This window comes from Thermobia domestica, chromosome 3 (genome assembly GCF_964235325.1).
Source record: "Thermobia domestica chromosome 3, izTheDome1.hap1.1, whole genome shotgun sequence".
NCBI classification, from domain to species: domain Eukaryota; kingdom Metazoa; phylum Arthropoda; class Insecta; order Zygentoma; family Lepismatidae; genus Thermobia; species Thermobia domestica.
The window spans coordinates 340,059,463-340,077,546 of NC_137456.1; the positions used below are offsets into that span (position 1 = coordinate 340,059,463).

At 34.1% G+C, this 18,084-nt stretch overlaps 2 protein-coding genes across 4 annotated transcripts in view; one reads left to right on the forward strand and one right to left on the reverse strand.

Moving 5' to 3' along the window:
* Nucleotides 1–18,084, reverse strand: part of LOC145681259 (uncharacterized) — a 395,864-nt gene that overhangs the window by 39,197 nt on the left and 338,583 nt on the right. The gene's annotated exons all lie outside the window — the stretch shown is intronic.
* LOC145681257 (uncharacterized) lies at nucleotides 5,395–17,555 on the forward strand. Of its 2 annotated transcripts, XM_081752827.1 has the most exons (5): nucleotides 5,395–5,450; nucleotides 10,589–10,815; nucleotides 12,036–12,213; nucleotides 13,390–13,486; nucleotides 17,411–17,555. In XM_081752827.1, the coding sequence occupies exons 2-5, from the start codon at nucleotides 10,612–10,614 to the stop codon at nucleotides 17,472–17,474; spliced, it is 543 nt and encodes a 180-aa protein (XP_081608953.1). In that variant the 5' UTR covers nucleotides 5,395–5,450; nucleotides 10,589–10,611; the 3' UTR covers nucleotides 17,475–17,555. The 2 variants fall into 2 exon arrangements, with proteins under 2 accessions (XP_081608953.1, XP_081608952.1); XM_081752826.1 differs by lacking the exon at nucleotides 5,395–5,450 and having other exon boundaries at nucleotides 8,715–10,815.

Below are 18,084 nucleotides of genomic sequence, written 5' to 3' on the forward strand. Positions count from 1 at the left end.
TAGCAGTTTTCTTCAACATAAAGTGATCTTCAGTTTCTCAAGCTCTCATCAGTCATTGAATTGCGTATATGTCTAATATTTTCAAACATGAGGGAATGGCTCTTCATATGTAGCACAAAAAACTTGTATAGTCACAAAGATGATATTGGTTTCTAGGAATGAGTTTTTGTAGATGCAAAGAAGATCAATGAAATTCATGAAGAAATCAACTTTGGTTTTCTCTCGTCTTCATACAACTTAATTATGTTTGAGAGGATTTTGAGTTCACATTTGAATATTTTCAGATCACTTCCATAGTGCTGGGCCATAGGCTCCATAATGTTATAATTTAGAAAGTTTTCACTTTTGGGATGTAGAGTGGTGATTGCTATGATGATTTTGCTACATGATTCAAAGCGTTTTTCCGTCGCAGAAATTGCCTTATCAATAGTAGAAAGAAAAATGTTTGTTATTATATTATCTTTAGAAAATTCCTACCTCCAATGAAGGAAGAAATTCATCCAAAATGAATTTGTGATACTTCGATTGCGAATGTCTAGTTCGTTTCCACGCGGAACCACCATAGTCTATCTGGTTGCTGTTCTGGAATTTCAAGACCATTTTCTTTGCATATTTCCAAACCTTTTTTATAAATTTTTTCGAATGTTTGAAACACGCCAGTATTTTCACTCCTCCTACATTCTGGTTATAATTTGTTTGGTTGGTCGCCAAGGCAATTGTAATAAGCTTAACGGATTTTAGTGATTCATGAAAAGTATTAAAGTTTTAAAGGAAATGGACTTCCGAAATTACATTCTATTTTATTTTAGTTACATGACCGTGTCCAAATTGGAGAAATGAGGACGAGTCGTTTTCAATGAAAAGAATGACACGAAATTACATTTTCTAAGGTAACATTAAGCTTGTAGTACGAGAAATTTAAAGTTAACAGTAATCTGGAACTGTCCCAACTCATACTCAATTATGCCAGATAACTGAATGTCTCAGGACCATTCTTGGTACATTCAGAATTGATATGAATGTAGTAATCATATTTCAATAGTACGTTCCTAAGAAAATGGTACTGTTACTTAAATTACCATATTCATAATTTCCTTTCGTCATGATAATGCACCACCTCATGTTTTATTCATTAGGCTTTCGATGGTAACTCTGTTATATGTTGATATTTATGACGGTTTGTTGTTATAGCAATCACAAGACTGTATATATATATATATATATATATATATATATATATATATATATATATATATATATATATATATATATATAACAGAATTCAGCTACAAACATTGAACATGATCTTTATGGAATTCCAAGTTTAAACTATTAAATAATTCTGTTGAATTGTTATGCATTACTAGTTATCACACCAAAACTATCTTATTACATATTCCTGAATTATGATAAACAATAAATTTAAAAGTCAGGTACTACTCACAACTAATACATGTTGAATCAAATAACTCAATTCCACTAAACATTTTTATAAATGAAATGTTCATTAAACATAAAGAAAGAGGTTGAAAGAAAGAAAAAATATCTGTATAGCACAATATAATAAAGTTCAAAAGTAAGATTTTAAAATTTGTTCATTCGCAAAACAGATTTAACTAATAAGTTTCAAGAAAATAATATTACATTTGATAATAAAATGTCCAATAGTGAACCAAATTCTTTGAAACTTGGAAGAAGTTTTAAATTAGCGAAGTAACAAAATAGCCTAATAATAATGATACAAAATCCTTGAACAAGTTAGAATTACTTAGATAGACCAGTGGCAAATAATAGGAACAACGAAACTGGTAAAGTCGAGGAACAACTTTCGAAACCCTATAACGTGTTTCGTTGGTTGAGCTTGAGAACGTGCGCTATATACCATCTGCGATTCACTCACTTCTCGGTCTTAGACGCCAAATATTTCACCTTTCCACGTGTTGAGTATTTGTTCTGACTTGTCACGTAGCCTATAGGACAGCATTCTATTTATGTTTTCCAAATACCTTTCTTAAAAAAACGATTTTTTTCTTTTGGTTGCATACTTTGTGTAAATTGAAGACGTCAACCCTCAAAACAGTAAATACACTGAAGTTTGATTTCGGTCCTGACTCTTAGAGGTTTGCATCGCTTGTGATTCATAAGTGCTTGCGTAGCACCTTCTCTTTTAATGTTGATCAGGTGTTCAGTATTGAAATGAATATGGGAAATGCAAGTGAATTGTAACCAATCTGATCTCTTTACAACTATGTGAGTAAACGTTTAGTGATATAAATGGTGTTGCATAGTTTAGTGATTTCTTAAGTTCAACTTAAGTTCATAAAGTTGATCGGCCCAGTTTCAGGTGTTATAAAAGTGAATTAGGCAAAGGCTAGTATTCTGACGGTGAAACTCCATCTTACTCCCTTGGAGCTGCCATATAACGCCAGTAGAGTCCCTGCAAAGATGTCCTTGCAAAATTTTGTAATACATATATAATATACAGGATGAAGTTTATTCAGCTGAACATGTCTACCGTATTTTAACTCGCACTCAGTTGATTAAATAGAACTGTAACCTACCATTCCTTCGTTTTTTAAATATTGAAAATAGTTTGCTATTGCGTTACCTATCCTGGTCGATGAAAGACATGATGGCGATGCAACTCTCACCAACATCTGCACTTGGCTTGTCTCCTCCATGTTCAACCATAGGCTACTTCTGCTATCTCGAGTTATGTTGGACAAGTATCTGTGGAAAAGTACTCTTATTTGACACCAGCGAATATCGATTTTATTTCTAAGTTTTCCAGTGTTCCCTGTTAGTTCTAAATTGTACCCAACCTGTTACGCAGGGAGATGAACAAGTGCAGGAATACTCCTCTCCACGAGAAAGTGTAAGTACAATTCATCCACCCGTACTAAACGGAAACGTTTATAAAAAGAAAAGAATTGGGTCAAGATGTTTCTCAAAGAACATAACAATTGTCCCAACACAACATTTCCACACTCCTTTGACAATAAGTAAGTACAACCCTACCATAACTGTATACAATTTCCAATTCATGTTTCTTTTTGTCTGACCTGAAAATTAGTTAGATAATACCGAGGATTTGTTTGTCAACATTGCAGTTGTATGGCAATTCCATTTCCAGTAATTGTGAGATTCATAGGATATTTCAATTTAGCACATGTATTCTTATGGACTTCAATATCTTGTGAAACATGCCATACTCACAAAATAATTTATATTTTTTTCTGGAGTGTTATTCTTCATAATTTTCATGTTTGTCAAAATAACTAGCAATAAAACTAACAACCTGCAGACATGTACGAAATAATTTTCACTGTGCGCTTTTCTTATACAGTCGCGTCGCACTTACAGGAAGTTGACTTAGAACGACTCAATCTAAGTTAAATTTATACCGTATATAATAATACCATGCCAGGAGTCCCAAGTCCCGGTTCCTACCACAGTATTTTTCCAGATTGATATTCATATACCTACCAAGTTTGGTTAAAGTTGTTAGAGATATTCTGGAGTTACGCTGGAATATACAATCATACACATACATTCAAATGTTTATAGCTGTGCGAAGAACGCCTTCGGCGCTGCTTTTGTAACTTCGCAATCCATTTCACATACTCGTTCATGCTTCGACTTAGGATTAAATGACTAGTGTCGAATCTACTGCTTAATTTTATAAAGCTACTAGATTACAATCGCAATATGTCATATTAGACATGCTATTTTGTACGCCATCTTAACTACATGCCGATGGGAGCTGAACTTGACTTTAAAACTATCAGGATTGTAATTATTAATCTCAGCGACATCAAGAACTGTGCATTCGTATCTAATATCGGTTACTTTTAATATTCTTACATGTCAACCCAAACCACTACCCCAGGGGTACTAATGGGAATTAAACGTAAATTTAAATGGTATAGCAAATGTTAACAATCAACTTAGAGAACTCGAAAACTATGAATTATATACTAATAGCGGTCGTTCTCGATCATTTACCCCTTCCATTCTCTCTTGGTGTGCTACGGGACCTTCTCCTACTGAAGGCTAAACTTCAACTTGAAGGTCATCGGAACTGCTACCAATCAACACAGAACACCAAACGCTGTAAATGAGACACTAATATAAATCACTTTCAATTATTTCTACATGCCACAATTTCACACTCTCCTTCAGAGGGCTGAACTTGAATGGCATCTAAAGTGTAACTCTTTATCTGAGCGACCCCGAAAATAATGGATTCGACACTAATATCAGACGTTTATGATCATTTTTATGTCTGCCCCTCTCAGTCCTCCTAGGAGGATGAAGCTTGTCTTGTCTTCACTAGGAGGAGAGCTTAGACTTAAATGGTATCAGAAATGCCAAGTAACCTGAACGCTGAAAACTAATGATTCACACGAATATCGGTAAATTCATCATTTTTGCGCCACTACGGCAGCCCCAATTGCAAAAGGTAACTTAAATCAGAGTTAGACGGCATCGACAGTTTCACTGTTTATCTAAGCGACCACGAAATTTATGTATTTGACACTGCTATCGATAGTTCTAGATCATTTTTGTATATTATTCTCCTCCCATTTCCCACATTTGTGTTAAAGGGTTTTACACCTAGAGTATTCTTTTCCAGACGGCAAATAACACGTTTAGGAAGTTTGGTTAAAATTGCTCCAGAGTTATACTTAAAAACACACACACACACCTACTTCCATTTTTATATAGCGAGATAGCGTCCAAAGCCTCACCACTTCCATATACACAAGCATTTCGAAACTTTCAACTGAAAATATGGAAGGAAGTTGTTCCTTCTTCCTTACTAAAGAACAATTTAAACTTTTAAAGGGACTTGTAGAGATCGCGAATTTCCTGTGAACATGGTTTTGGGGATCGTGAGTTTTCTGTCTGGAATCATGGTATCATTTGGATATTCTCTACTTATACCCGCAAGTTCTCTTTACGCCTCTCATTATATATTAAGAACATGTATCCCATGCTGGAATGAGAATTTCGAGAAGTAACCTCCATATACCTTTAACATACATTGATAGACAAATACACTATACACACTTATTTACAGATATTACACGGTTTTCATAATTTGTATTTAATACTAACTTATAACCCAGATAGCATGTAAGCTTAAATCAAGGGTCGTTTTCCCTTGATTTTGGATTACAGTTGATACGACAAGCGACAATCAACGTTTATTTTAGCTTGTTTTTCACTTGAAAAGAAGCTTGAATGCGACAAGCGGCAATCAACGTTTATTTTAGCTTGTTTTTAACTTGAAAAGAAGCTTGAATTTATCAACTTTCTACTAAGCCTATTTCAAGCTCGATTCAAAACGCTTGACGTTTGTCGATTGTTTAGCAAATGGAGCCATCTGTAGGATTGGTGAGTAGTGTGAGTTTTGGCGCTTGATTTCTTCCAAAAGGTAAACAAAGGTAAGCTATGTGTATGAAATGTAATAGTAAGCCCTACTTTAGTTTTAGTTACAAAATAAAAAGGTGATTTTTCTTTAGACTGGTGCGCTGAGCGCTTTTAGGATAGTATTACTTCATTACTTTTCAAATATTGATGGAATTTTATGTTTATACCTTTTATGTTGTTTTCTTTTATTAAGTGTGTTCATCCGTATAATGTATACCATATTTAGCCATTGGATTCTTTAAAATCAGTGATGGCTCTTGATAATTAGCATCAGCATAGGCGCCCGAAGGGGAGGGGGTGGGGCCCGGGCCCCCTTTGGCTTACGAAAATGTATACGTAATATAGGAAACCATGTATATTAAATACCAGGCGTAATATAGCAACCATGGAGATGGGCCCCTCCCTAGAAAATTTTCCTCGGGCACCCCTGAATATCAGTACAAAAATTAGAGGATTAACTTCAGCAGACGGCTTTATCATATTAAAAATTTATAGGTGGAATACTTGATAACTGTTAAGGCATTGCTTTAGCAGATGGCTGTACCATATTTATATCGATTTTATGGTCATTTTTCACTAGATTTGAGATAATACTGTTACATATAGAGAATTTTGGAACTTGGGGGCCAAAATCAGGTAAAACCACCGTGTTTACAGGAGAAATTAGTTGGTGTTACGTAACCGTAATTACTAACATAACTAACCAATCCTAACCTAAATCATCAAAAACAGAAAATATAGGAAGAAAGTACGAATTCAGGTAAATTCACCATGTAAAAATTATTGCGGATATTTTATGTATTTTTCCACTTTCCTCGTTTATGTGCATGTCCTTCGTCGCTGACACGCCTGCTCTCTACGGACGCATCCCCTCGCTCCGCTCGGGAGTTCCAGCTACACTCCTGCCCTGACTCGGTTAGATGGCATTCGTACTTTTTTGTGGCCACCTAGCACAAGTTGGTTCGTGGTTTATGCACTAGCTTCTCATTTAGTGGATATTCTACAAAAAGGAACCGGGAAATGCAATGTGTGAACATTTGGTAGAACCATCTGCTCGAGTAATGCCCAAGTATCTTAACCCAGCCTAACCTAAACTAATTCAAACTAACTTAACCTACCTAAACCATTAAAAAAATACAAAATATATACCAAGAAAGTACAAAATTTAAGCAAAATATTGCCCCCCCCCCAGTTCAAAAAATATGCCGTTACATAACACTTTACGTAGCATAGCTGAGCGAGCGAAGGGGAATAGATGCGCTGCAGGGCTCGTTTTTTCCCCGACTTTTTAAGTTACACGCGTTTGGCATTGCAACCATTGCAGACGATCATTTTCCAAAGCTTCATATGTACTTACTGCCATCTCATTCCTTGCTTGTATTCGTCTGCCTACCGCCTTGTCAATTAGATCCACCATAACATACTTAATTTTCCATTTCGTAGGATTCTATATAAGAGATATGATTTATGAAGTCTAAACACATTAAAATAATTTATTTAATTAGGTAGAGCCATCTGCTAAAGTTAACCCCATATTAATAATGAAGGTAGTTAAATGATAATGTAAGTGTTTTAAACTCAATAAATTGTATGTGCAAATTAGTATACATGGGAAAGTAAGTATGTTATGGCGGAGCTATTTGCCAGGGCGGAAGGCGGTTGAATACAAGCAAGGAACGAAATGCCAGTATTTGTATGTTAAGTTTTGGAAAATGACAGTCTACAATGCCAATCGTGTGTAACTTAAAAGATAAGGGGAAAAAACGAGTTCTACGGGGCTTCTAATCCCCTCCGCTCGCTCAGCTGTGGTTCGTGAAGCGTTTGTAATGTAGTGCCCGAAATCTAGTGAAAAAATCAACAAAATCGATTTAAATTTGGAAAGCCGTCCGCTAAAGTAATGAAAATTACGTTTTATCTCTACAATCGAGGAGAAAACTGCTTTGAATTAATACATTGCCTAAGCTTTCTTGTTTTAGCTTTCACCGATACACTAAAAATTTTAACTGATGTGGCTTCCCCAAGAATCGGTACGGATGATATTTAAATGCAGCAAGCAAGCCTGGGCATTTCACTCATTTTAGAATGCATCATGCTTATCTTTCGTTCCTTATGATCTTCCATATTTATTCGGAGGTTGGGGGCAAAATTGAAGAATATAAATACTTATGTCCGACTTTATTTAGTAACAATTACTTATTCTAAGGTATACTTCATCAATCTTAGATTAAGTGATATCACTCATTTCATCGCTTTACAATAAGTGCAAGGAAAGGTTCGATCGGGTATGGACTTTTGGGTTAAGGGTAAAAGAACGATGAATTTCGAAAAATTACTTATTAGATATTAATAATAATTCAAAATGGATTATTACGCGAAAATAAGTTGGCATATTAGTTTGAAGTTTGTTAGGTAAGAAGTCGAGGGTGTAAGTTTGAAGAAAACTAGGTTTTTCGTTGCTTACATTTTTATCTTTTTATCCTCTAAAAACAGTAACTTCTGTCTCCTAATTGATTTTAGTGCTTTTTTTTTATTTTTTTTCCTACCAGGTGAATGAAGTCTGGATCTAAAATCTCAGAAAAATATTTGCAATCTGAACGGGTGTAATAAAGAAATAACGCTATTTTTCAGGATTGGCCAAAATCGTGTTTTTTTAATTTTTTTTCACTTAAACCGGAATGTTTGCTTTACACCAGTTTTTTTTTATTTTTTTTAAATACGTTTACCTTAGATTAAAGTGGAGTAACAGTTGCCCTCTTTTTTTTTTAAGAGTAAGGGTAATTTGAGGCTGATGATTCGATTGAACAAGGTCGCAACCTCGAGAAATGAACGCAACTCGCTCAAACTAGAGGTCATAGGTCAACTAGTTCTGCAAATGATTTGCCATTACATCATAAATTATTCAGCAGTCTACTCCTTCAGCATTGGTTAAGCTTGAATTTTCCTTCTCGGAGGCATGATAATCCACAAGTTGAGTGGGGGTGGGATTCGTTAAAAATACTTTTTTAATTTGTCTCTTTAATTGTGATTTTATTTTATCAAGTTTGGAGTTCCCGCCAAACTGCCTGTAGTGCGCTGCCACACTAGCGGACGGTCAACAAAACTTTTCCACAGAAGCTGATTAAGTGTCTAAATTTATAGCATTGGAAAGTAGATCGACGAAACAGAGATTTCTATTAGGTTTGACTGGTTTGTTGTTAATAATAATAAAAAGTTTTATTTAGAAAGATAGTATGAATGGTCCAGAACTATTAGTCACTTCCTGTATTGATTAGCAAATTAAGCCTATATTTCTGACTGACTAAATTAGATCTTCTGTACTATATAGTCTTTTAAAATTGTCCATTTATTTAATCTGTATAACTATAGAGTGATTCCATTTTGCAGTTCTTTCCCTTTTGGTTCTTAAGTGGCTCCTAAAATATTCACAAGTATGCAAGATCACTGCAACGTATTTCTATGAATTGACCTCCGTGGATGATGGGTCTGTGGATTTATCGCCTTTGTTATCAAGGGATTCTGGTTTCAAGTTCAAATGAAGAACAATATCTCTCGAGTGCAAACTGAGTAGTGGTTCGGATCTCACTTTAAGCTGTAGGACCTGTTCTTCATAACCCCGCTGTTATGTCCTTAACCATAGAAATACGAAGGTGGGTCAAATTTGCCCGAACAAATGAATTTTACAACGTTTGGAATTTTTTGTATTTTCTTCTGTAATCTGAACTTAAATTTAGTTTTATTAGAAAGCACATTATTGTGGTAGTTTTTTTTAGCGCAGGAGACGAAGTACATTCTTTTTAGCAACTTAGAAATGTTAAGAGGAGTACAGTTTTACTTTGAAAGAATCATGTAAACTTATCTATTCTTTGAATGGATGACTAAATTAACATAATCTACTTTTATACATTGAGCAAACGTAATACTCTCAGGTTTAGTATAGTAACTTGTCTACACAGGCTAATGTATTTCAAGCTACTTCATGTCTGCTAACCAAATGCGGTAGTAGTCTGTACTGGGACTTGTAATATTTCCTATTAAAATAAAATTTCACAAGTCTTAAAATAATTTTACAACTCTCGTTTATTAGTAGCAGTCATTAAATAACTTTAAAATACATTAGTAGGGTTAAAATTGGAATTTACAACCACGAGCAAAATTGACCCCCCTTAGTCTTTCACGTGACCAATTATAGTTTAGTCTTCCTAGGGTTAATGTTAAGATACACGGATGACTAATGATAGTGAATGATTATGAAGGAATTAGTGGCATGAGAACGGGAAAACCCTCACGAATATGATATTGTCCATCATAAACTCATAAGGCCGGAGATTGAACCAAAGATCCGTCGCACCAAAAGGCAACGTTCTACCTCTGAGCAATCAACCCTTTCCTTCCGCAGTGCTGATTTATAACGTCATACTCTAATGACCTGGTCATAATTCTCCAACGTAGTGGTCTTCTACACACGTCTTCCTAATTGTTCCCCACTTTTCCCCCCAAGATTTCTGAGTAAATGAATAGCGAAATCATATTTAAATAAAATCTTTGAGTTTTGTCTCACGGTTATGCGGGGCAGTCTAAAGGAGACTGTGATGATGAGAATGAATTAAATAATGGATTGAAGAAAGTGGAGGGGAACGGTAGAACCCTGAGAAAATCTACGCACACGGTGTTTGTCCACCACAAACGTACATCCATGTCCAAAATTATTGTCGCGTGTCTATAAACATGTTGTTGTAGGAATAAAATTTGATAACGAATTCGCCCTGTATTTCTTATAATGTTGGTATGTGCATAATCGGCAAAGACATGTATGTGGCAAATTTCATGTCAAAAGAGCAGTAAATAAGAACAATAAAACGAAAATAAAACTTTCTTGTCCATTTGTTTTATTCCTTCTAATTTATGTGCTTATAATTCTTTCCCTATAAACTTTTCCACAAATATACATTTCTCGATTATACAAATAGTATCGGTATTAAAAGTATCCTGCAAAATCATTATCAAATTATATTCTTACAAGAAGACAGTTATAGATATGCGACAATCATTTTGAACATGAATGTACATTTAATTGTTTCAATGTTTTGTGAAATAATATATTTTCTAGTTATATTAACACCTTCAAAACAATATTTCCTACAATTTCTTGCAGATATCAGAATTGTATTTGGCCAAATGCAATCTACTTTAGCTGACCTTAGTGAAAGAGTATCTTCCGTCGAGAAGAAGGTCGACACACTTCTAAGTAATGGTGTGAGTGTGAAAGCAGAGTCCATAAACGAAGAATCCGAACTTCTTGGCCTTCTGCTTCTGCGAACGTTGAATGATTTTCAAACATTTGAGAGAAAGCTTGAAGAACCTAACTTCGGAAAGAAATATGTAAGTATCCTATCAAACCTGTACAAGTTATGAAGCAGGTTTCAAATCTTTGTTATATCTTTTAATTTACGTCTTTTTGGAACATCTCTCTTTTGACTAAATGTTAGCATCAACTCCATTTTTGCCAATTTAGCCATTATCATGTGCATTAGCTATGGACTATAATTTTGGTCAACTTACCATTCATACTTGCTAATATAGTCATTTAGGCGGCAATTAAATCTTTTGCAGTCAATTTGTTTTTTTTTTTTTTTTTAGAAAATATGAAAAACCTAAAAAAAGGTAGTTTATCTTCGTATTTTTCTAATTCTTTTGTTTACAACAGCACTTACATTGTCACAGTAGATTAGATATCTTTTATCAGTTTCACCTATCCGTCACGGTAAATTGGGATTCCTGGATCTGGTTTCTCCATAGTCAATTTGTTTGCTTAGTTTCTAGTGTATTTTTAGTTTGGGTGGAGTTTTTCTTGTTGAGATGCGTGCATGTGCATGTATATATTTTTGTGATAGATCAATAGTGTTATCAAGCCATACCCAGCATTAGAAGTTGAAAATAATTCAAGAGATTTTATTACTTCTAGTCAATGAAGGAACAAATTGTATTGTGAAACTGTTTGATTTGAGGATATCAAAAGATAAATAATATTAGAACATCTTTGTAAACTAGTAGACTTAAAGTACCAAATATTTAGTTTCTTTATTCCTAAATTCTGTTACCTATAATTTAAGGTAAGTTGAGCTATTTTTAGCTAGTTTTTGTGCGTCATTTAGCTATTTTCTGACACTACTTGTTGGCAGCACTGATTAACCCACTGTTACTTGTTACTTTTGGAAGTGTATGTAATTTCGATACACACACACACACACACACATATATATATATATATATATATATTATTTTTTTCTAATTCAAACGGACAATGGTCCTTTTAAATAACTGCTATTCCGATATAAAGCTGAAAGTTACCAAATAAATCCCAGGCAAACAGTTTTTGTTAGTCACGTAGCCCATTTGATACGGCCTTCCGTGAAACTCAGAACTCCACGCCTTTTTTTTCACACTTCACATTACGGTATCTAAAAATTAATCTAGTATCATCCAAGCTTCGTTTCTTTTTTTCCACTGGTAGAAAAACATAACAATAGGGACCCTTATATATATTGTTTTTCTTTTTGATTTCAGCATGCATTAGATCTAAATACTTTCCTTTCTTTCAGGTAAAAGTATTACTGTCAATTGGTGGTAAGGATTTTAAAAGTTTTCTCTCACAATGCAATAAGAAGAACTTTGTGCGACAAACTCGCAATGGAATTCTCCTACTCTGGCAGGAAACCAAGGATCATGAAGCAAAAAAGCACACCTTTGGGTCCAACCAAATGTGCAATAAGATCAACAGTAAGTTGATTTGAAAAGTTGTACTGAAATATTTAACTTCATTTATTTATTTATGCTAGTAACCATACAAAATTCCAGTTTGCTAATTATTAAGTCTTACTTCTCTCGTACTGGACGTGTGTTCTCATATTAGTATGTCCCAAGCAATCAGAAGTAATTCTTCATGAATAAAGTATGCTTTGAGTACTTTAGGATTCTTTTACTGTCAAGTAGTAAAATATGTAAATGTGTTCACCCTTACTGGGTGAATATAACATCTGTGTAGAATGTATAGGAAATTCAATAACTGATCCAACACTCTATGTTGTAAACAAAGCTTTACTGGCAAAGTACATATTTAAACAAATCTTTGCTTGAAAAAGCATTCAAAAGAATTTGTAAGGTGTACGGAAAATCTAAAACCAAATAAAATTCCAAGGTAGGAATGATTCCAGGGCTAAATAAAGTCAATAGTGTCAACGAATTTAAGTTGAAGTACAGTGCAGGAATCACTACTGTGAAGTATAATTTTGCACCAGACTTTTCGTGTATACCTGTAAATTTGATACTGTCTACCACACGAATATAACTTTTGTTGGGTTGGCAACACTGTTAATCTGGTAGTATTACATAGTATGCCAAAGTGTCTCCCCTGCCGATATTTTAAAGGTGCAAAATTTCAGAGCTCATAGCTTTCGAAGTTACCATAATTCCAGTATCAAAAGAGAAAAGTTGCAGGATTTCAAGACGGCGAATAGTCAAATTTTCGTCTTTCTGTCGACTTCATCTTTCAATTTTTCGTGACAACGAAGTTAGCCAAAACCTAATGTGTTTTTTGTAGTGTTATTTAAGGTGACTTTAAACGTTGACTCAAAACCATATCACCACTAAGGGCACCGGAAGAAAGTCTCGTTACACTTGTATCGAAAAATGTAACTTTTCCATTATATAATATACCAAAAGTGTGGTGGAAGATAATTTTCTATAGTACCCTTACATAAAAATCACAAAATAGGGGCCTAGCTTAGGTGACTTGAAAAATAATATAGGAATTAGTTTCAGCTCTAGGTATCCATGTTTACAAACCATACCATAATTCCGTAAAGCTATTTAAGAGGGAAATTTATTTCAAATGACAGTTTTTTTTAAAGAATAAAAATCGCTAGTATTTGCGTGAAATTCTATCTTTCTTTTTAGCTGCTGTTCGTAAGATGTACACCGTCGCAACAGAAGAAACGGTGAAGGAAGTATTGGGTGTTTGTCTGCAGCAGGCGGAGCCTAGACTACTGCGTAGGTAAGTATAGTTTTACCTATTTTCCTTACAATCACGAGAGAGACTGGAAAGTTCTTACCATCACTAAATAAGCTAGGGATCTGCAACTTAGTCCATGGACGCGTTCTTCTCTACATATACGTTTTTTATTCACTACATTTCTCACATCTATAGGTCACTAGATCAATATCATATGCATAGAATTCTGTGGATTTGGAGGAAAAAGAGATTTCCACCGTTTCAATGCCTCTTACTTTCCCGGACCCCAAGATATGAACATCTTGTTATAATAATTTTAATCCTTCCCTTTTTCTTCCTTTTAGGATATGTATCATGAAACGCTTTTGTAATAATTTTAAATGAGAAGTTACTTCCATATTTCAAATCTTAAAAGATTTAGAGATACCGACATTTTATTAGAATAATTGTAATCCCCACCTTTTTTTTCTCCTCTCCACATCGTTTTTTCCCTTTTTACTAGCATGTCAAAAAAGAAAAAAAAAGGGCCGAAACACGTGGCAAAGTATTTTAAATGAGAAATGGAAATACTGAAATTCAAATCTCTCACCTTAAGGAATTAAATACTTTACTATAATAATTATAATCGCCATCCATTTTTCTTTCCACCCCCTTTCTTACCTCCGAGGCATATTTCAAAAGCGCTTAAATTCTTATCTACTTATTTTAAATAATATGAAAATACCAAATTTCATGTTTCAAACCTTCATAAATTCAGAGATTTCGATATCTTATAATAATTGTAATTCTCACTCCTTTTCTTTTCTTTCTCACCTTTTTTTCTTTTTTCCTTTGTACTAAAATATCAAAAACCGCTTAAATATGTCAAATTATTTGAAATGAGACATCCGAATATCAAATTTCAAGTCTGTAACCTTAAGGAATTCGGATATAGGGTCATATTTTAAAAATACGTCCCACACCTATTTTCCTCCCCTTCCTGTCAAATTTGCAAAAATCCTTCCTTAGTGGTATCCTACGTAACAAATCCCATGTACTGTCCATATTTAACTGGTCTATCTTAAGCGATTTGGCCTGTGCAAAGATCTGTCGGCCACTCAATCACTTAGGTCTTTGTATTTTATATAGCGAGATGAGTTCATTTTTACGCACTCATGTATTAGTACACAGTGAAATGAGATGAAATATTTACCTTGTATGTATTTATTATTTTATTATCCCTTATAACTTAGCAACTTGTCTGTTACTTTCCTCGGAGGATGGAAATTTTAACTAAAATCGAGATTCATTACTGTTTACATTTTTATTTTCTTGTCGTCTGGAAGAAAGTACCTCTGTTAATTTTATTTTTTGATTACTCCTATCTGTTGAATGATTTTTTTTTTTTTTTGTAAGAATAACTTTTATTCCTTGATTAATTTTGGTGTTGATTACTTCTTTTCTATACTGCAGGAAATTTCATTTTTTGAAAACTGCGATGTCAGAGTAATAGAGAGATAGGCACTTTCTGTTATATTTACCTTCTAAAAACATTTCCTACCTGCTGCATGAAGAACAGAAAGCAACTAACCTCTTTTTTTCTTGACTAATTTTAGTGTTATTTTACATCTTTTCTATGTACTGAACGAACTCATCTCATGAGAGAAAAACTACAATACCACCCTCTTTCTTGATTGATTAGAGTTAATTACTTCTTTTCTACACTAAATGAAACCATCTTACATTCTGGAAAACTCTGCAATGCCATTGTAATAGAGAAATATGCAATTGCAGAATCTTCCAGACCATAAGATTATTTCGTTTAGTATAGAAACAAGCAATAAAGTACTATAATTAATTAAGATACAGATGGTATTGTAGTTTTTTTTTCCTTCTCAGAAGATACGGTTTCATTCAGGAGATAGAAAAGAAGTAAAATAACATTAAAACTAATCAAGAAACAGTTTTTTTCCTAGAAGATAAATACTACTTCCTAAAAGACTTCAGCAGTTAGAAAGTTTTGTTAAAAGAAAATAATAGTAAATGCACATTTCTCTCTTACAAAGACATTCCCGAGTTTTCGGTAAGATAAGACTTCATTCAGTATGAAAAAGAAGTAATCAACACTAAAATTGAACAAGAAATAAAGGTTAATGTTTTATCCACAAGATAAAGACTTCATTCAGCAGTGGCAGTAATAAAAAAATAAATTTATTTAAAAGAGTAGTTTTTTTCCCCCCAAAGACAAAAAGATTTCAATAGGATGGAGCACGCCAAAGTATGCGTATGCGTAAACACTCGAACAACAAATTACCAGGAAAATAAATAGGGAGACATAGGTCTTAAAATGCATTCAGAATTTGACTGGATTGAAGTAAATGAAGTGATTTGCCTCCTTTGTGCCATGTACACTGAGAAATGTTTCTGCTTTCAAAGACGGGATATAAAGAACTAGGTCGCAGGAGTATTTATTACTTCTCTATAATGAATTGTGAAACGACGCTAATGACTCCGACACGACGTTCCATGAATATGGGTCAAATAAACTTAGTGCTACATTTACGGTAATGAGTCATCCCTTCTTCATTTGATATGTATGATGAAGGCAATATGCATGTCTTCCTATCAGTGATTCTTGTGTTTTGAAAGAATGAAACGTTGCAAAGATGTATTTCTCCGCTGTAAGGCTCAGGATTAAAATCCGTTTGTATTACTGTCACAAATAATTCCAGTGAATTGTTGTTCAACATCTCTTTACGTATTAGTCACCAGTAACTTTTTTATTTTTTATTTTTAAAGAGAAATATTTCATTGAACCTCTCAGGTATGTTCCAAACTCGTTGCAAAATGGTACGAAGTTGTCCGTGTACACGGTGCCTACTTTAGTAAATTCTACACTTTTCCTGTGAATTGCGAACTACACTTTCCCATGCGTTCTGTTGTACGTGACGCAGGATAACGCCTTGTAGGTCATCATCTGTCATTTATGTTGCTCCGTGAAGAATACAAGGTATACAGGTTCACACACTTATGACCTATCTTTCCTGTGAATCGTGAGATCAGATTGCATTTCATACAAGGCATGGAGAGAAAATTATAGAAATAAGTAAATATTTGTTCTTCCATCTCTCAGTGATTTCTTATATCAGTGATTACTTCGTTTGTTTTTCGTAACGCCGTGCTTATACAACAGTACCGAGTGAGTCAATATGACATTTTCTGGATTTATCTCAATTGATACTCTCACAGAACAATGCACATTTTCAGCTAGGAAATTAAAAAAAAACTTTACTGAAAATTTACTGGCACTAGAACATTGAAATAGGTAAAGTGAATAAATACCATGCAGTGGTACCAGTGATGAAACGAGTAACATACTTCGTGACTCGTGATCCCGAAGTAGTCAGATCCCTGACCCTGTATGACCCAGACAGATTCGTGCGATCCCGAGACGACTTAATATCAGACTGTGGGAGAGTATGTTGTAATTATAACAAACGCGATTCTTTCCTTTCAAGTGTTTCTTATGAGTGATCGTCAAAATTTAATCAAATAAGGCTGTAAAACGTAAAATGTAAAATATAAGGGATGCCGCTAAACCGAAAGAGTGTTTGGGTAAAGTTTGTGTATAGTAGTGTTTAAAATTACTTTATTAATTTTCAGTATGGGAAGATGAATTATATTATAGTCAAGACACTTTGAATAAGAAGTGTCACACTACAAATCTAACATCAGGGAATATTAATTCACTATAAAAAATTCTACAGTAATGCTATAGAGATCATATTTGGAGTGCTTCCAAGCCATGGATCACCAGATCTGAGAAACGAGTGCCAGACTCTGTTGCCTTGTGTGGCACTTACTTCAAAGAATAATAATGTATTTTAATGAGAGCGTATTTATAAGGTAAACAATATGAATGTTTTCTTTTAACTGTGCAATCAATTACATGTTTTTCAGTACGTATTTATGATCGTTATTTTGCAGAGAACGAAGAAATTCAAAACCTGTAGTGGAAGGTCACACCGTTGAAGTTGAGGAACCCAATTAAGGAAATAAGTTAGAAATAGTACAAAATATGTAAATAAGTTCAATAAATAACATTGTAATACAAGCTGATTGTTTTCATGGAACCTTATATCAGTTATTGCGTAGAATGTAGGGATAATTTATTTCAATTATGTAGCAGCAGGATGCGAAATCATAACAGTTATGATCGGGGAGAGATAGGAGTAAATAAATAAGTAAAAAAAAAATTGCAGTGGAAAGTTTTGAAATGAAGATTTCATATATTGAACATCCAAAATTATTGATATATGTAAGCTTAGGGATAATGCTTATCCACTAGGTTGTCCACTAACTGCACAGATTTACTGTAAATAGTTTGTATACTTCTGACAGTGTCGATGTCACCTTATCTCTCCAGTAAATTATTGAGGATGAATTTTCTTCCAAAATTTTGAAGTGCCATGGCCATCCTCAGTATTTCGCACCCTGTGTAGCAGTGGTTCTAGGATTTAATTTATATTTCTTTCTTTCCTGAAATCTGATAATTTAAAAGTTTGCTTAGCCCTTGACGCTTGTCTCGTGGTGTACGTCTTTGGTGCGCCTAGGGTTGTGGTCGATTCCCAGTGGAAGACCTTACAAACACTGAACGCATT

Bases quoted from the DNA above. Each gene is read 5' to 3' on its own strand.
- LOC145681257 (XM_081752826.1), top strand. From the start codon at position 10,492: ATGAATGTACATTTAATTGTTTCAATGTTTTGTGAAATAATATATTTT. The intron at 12,214-13,389 runs GTAAGTTGATTT...CTTTCTTTTTAG, and splicing joins AATGTGCAATAAGATCAACA to CTGCTGTTCGTAAGATGTAC. The intron at 13,487-17,410 runs GTAAGTATAGTT...GTTATTTTGCAG, and splicing joins GAGCCTAGACTACTGCGTAG to AGAACGAAGAAATTCAAAAC.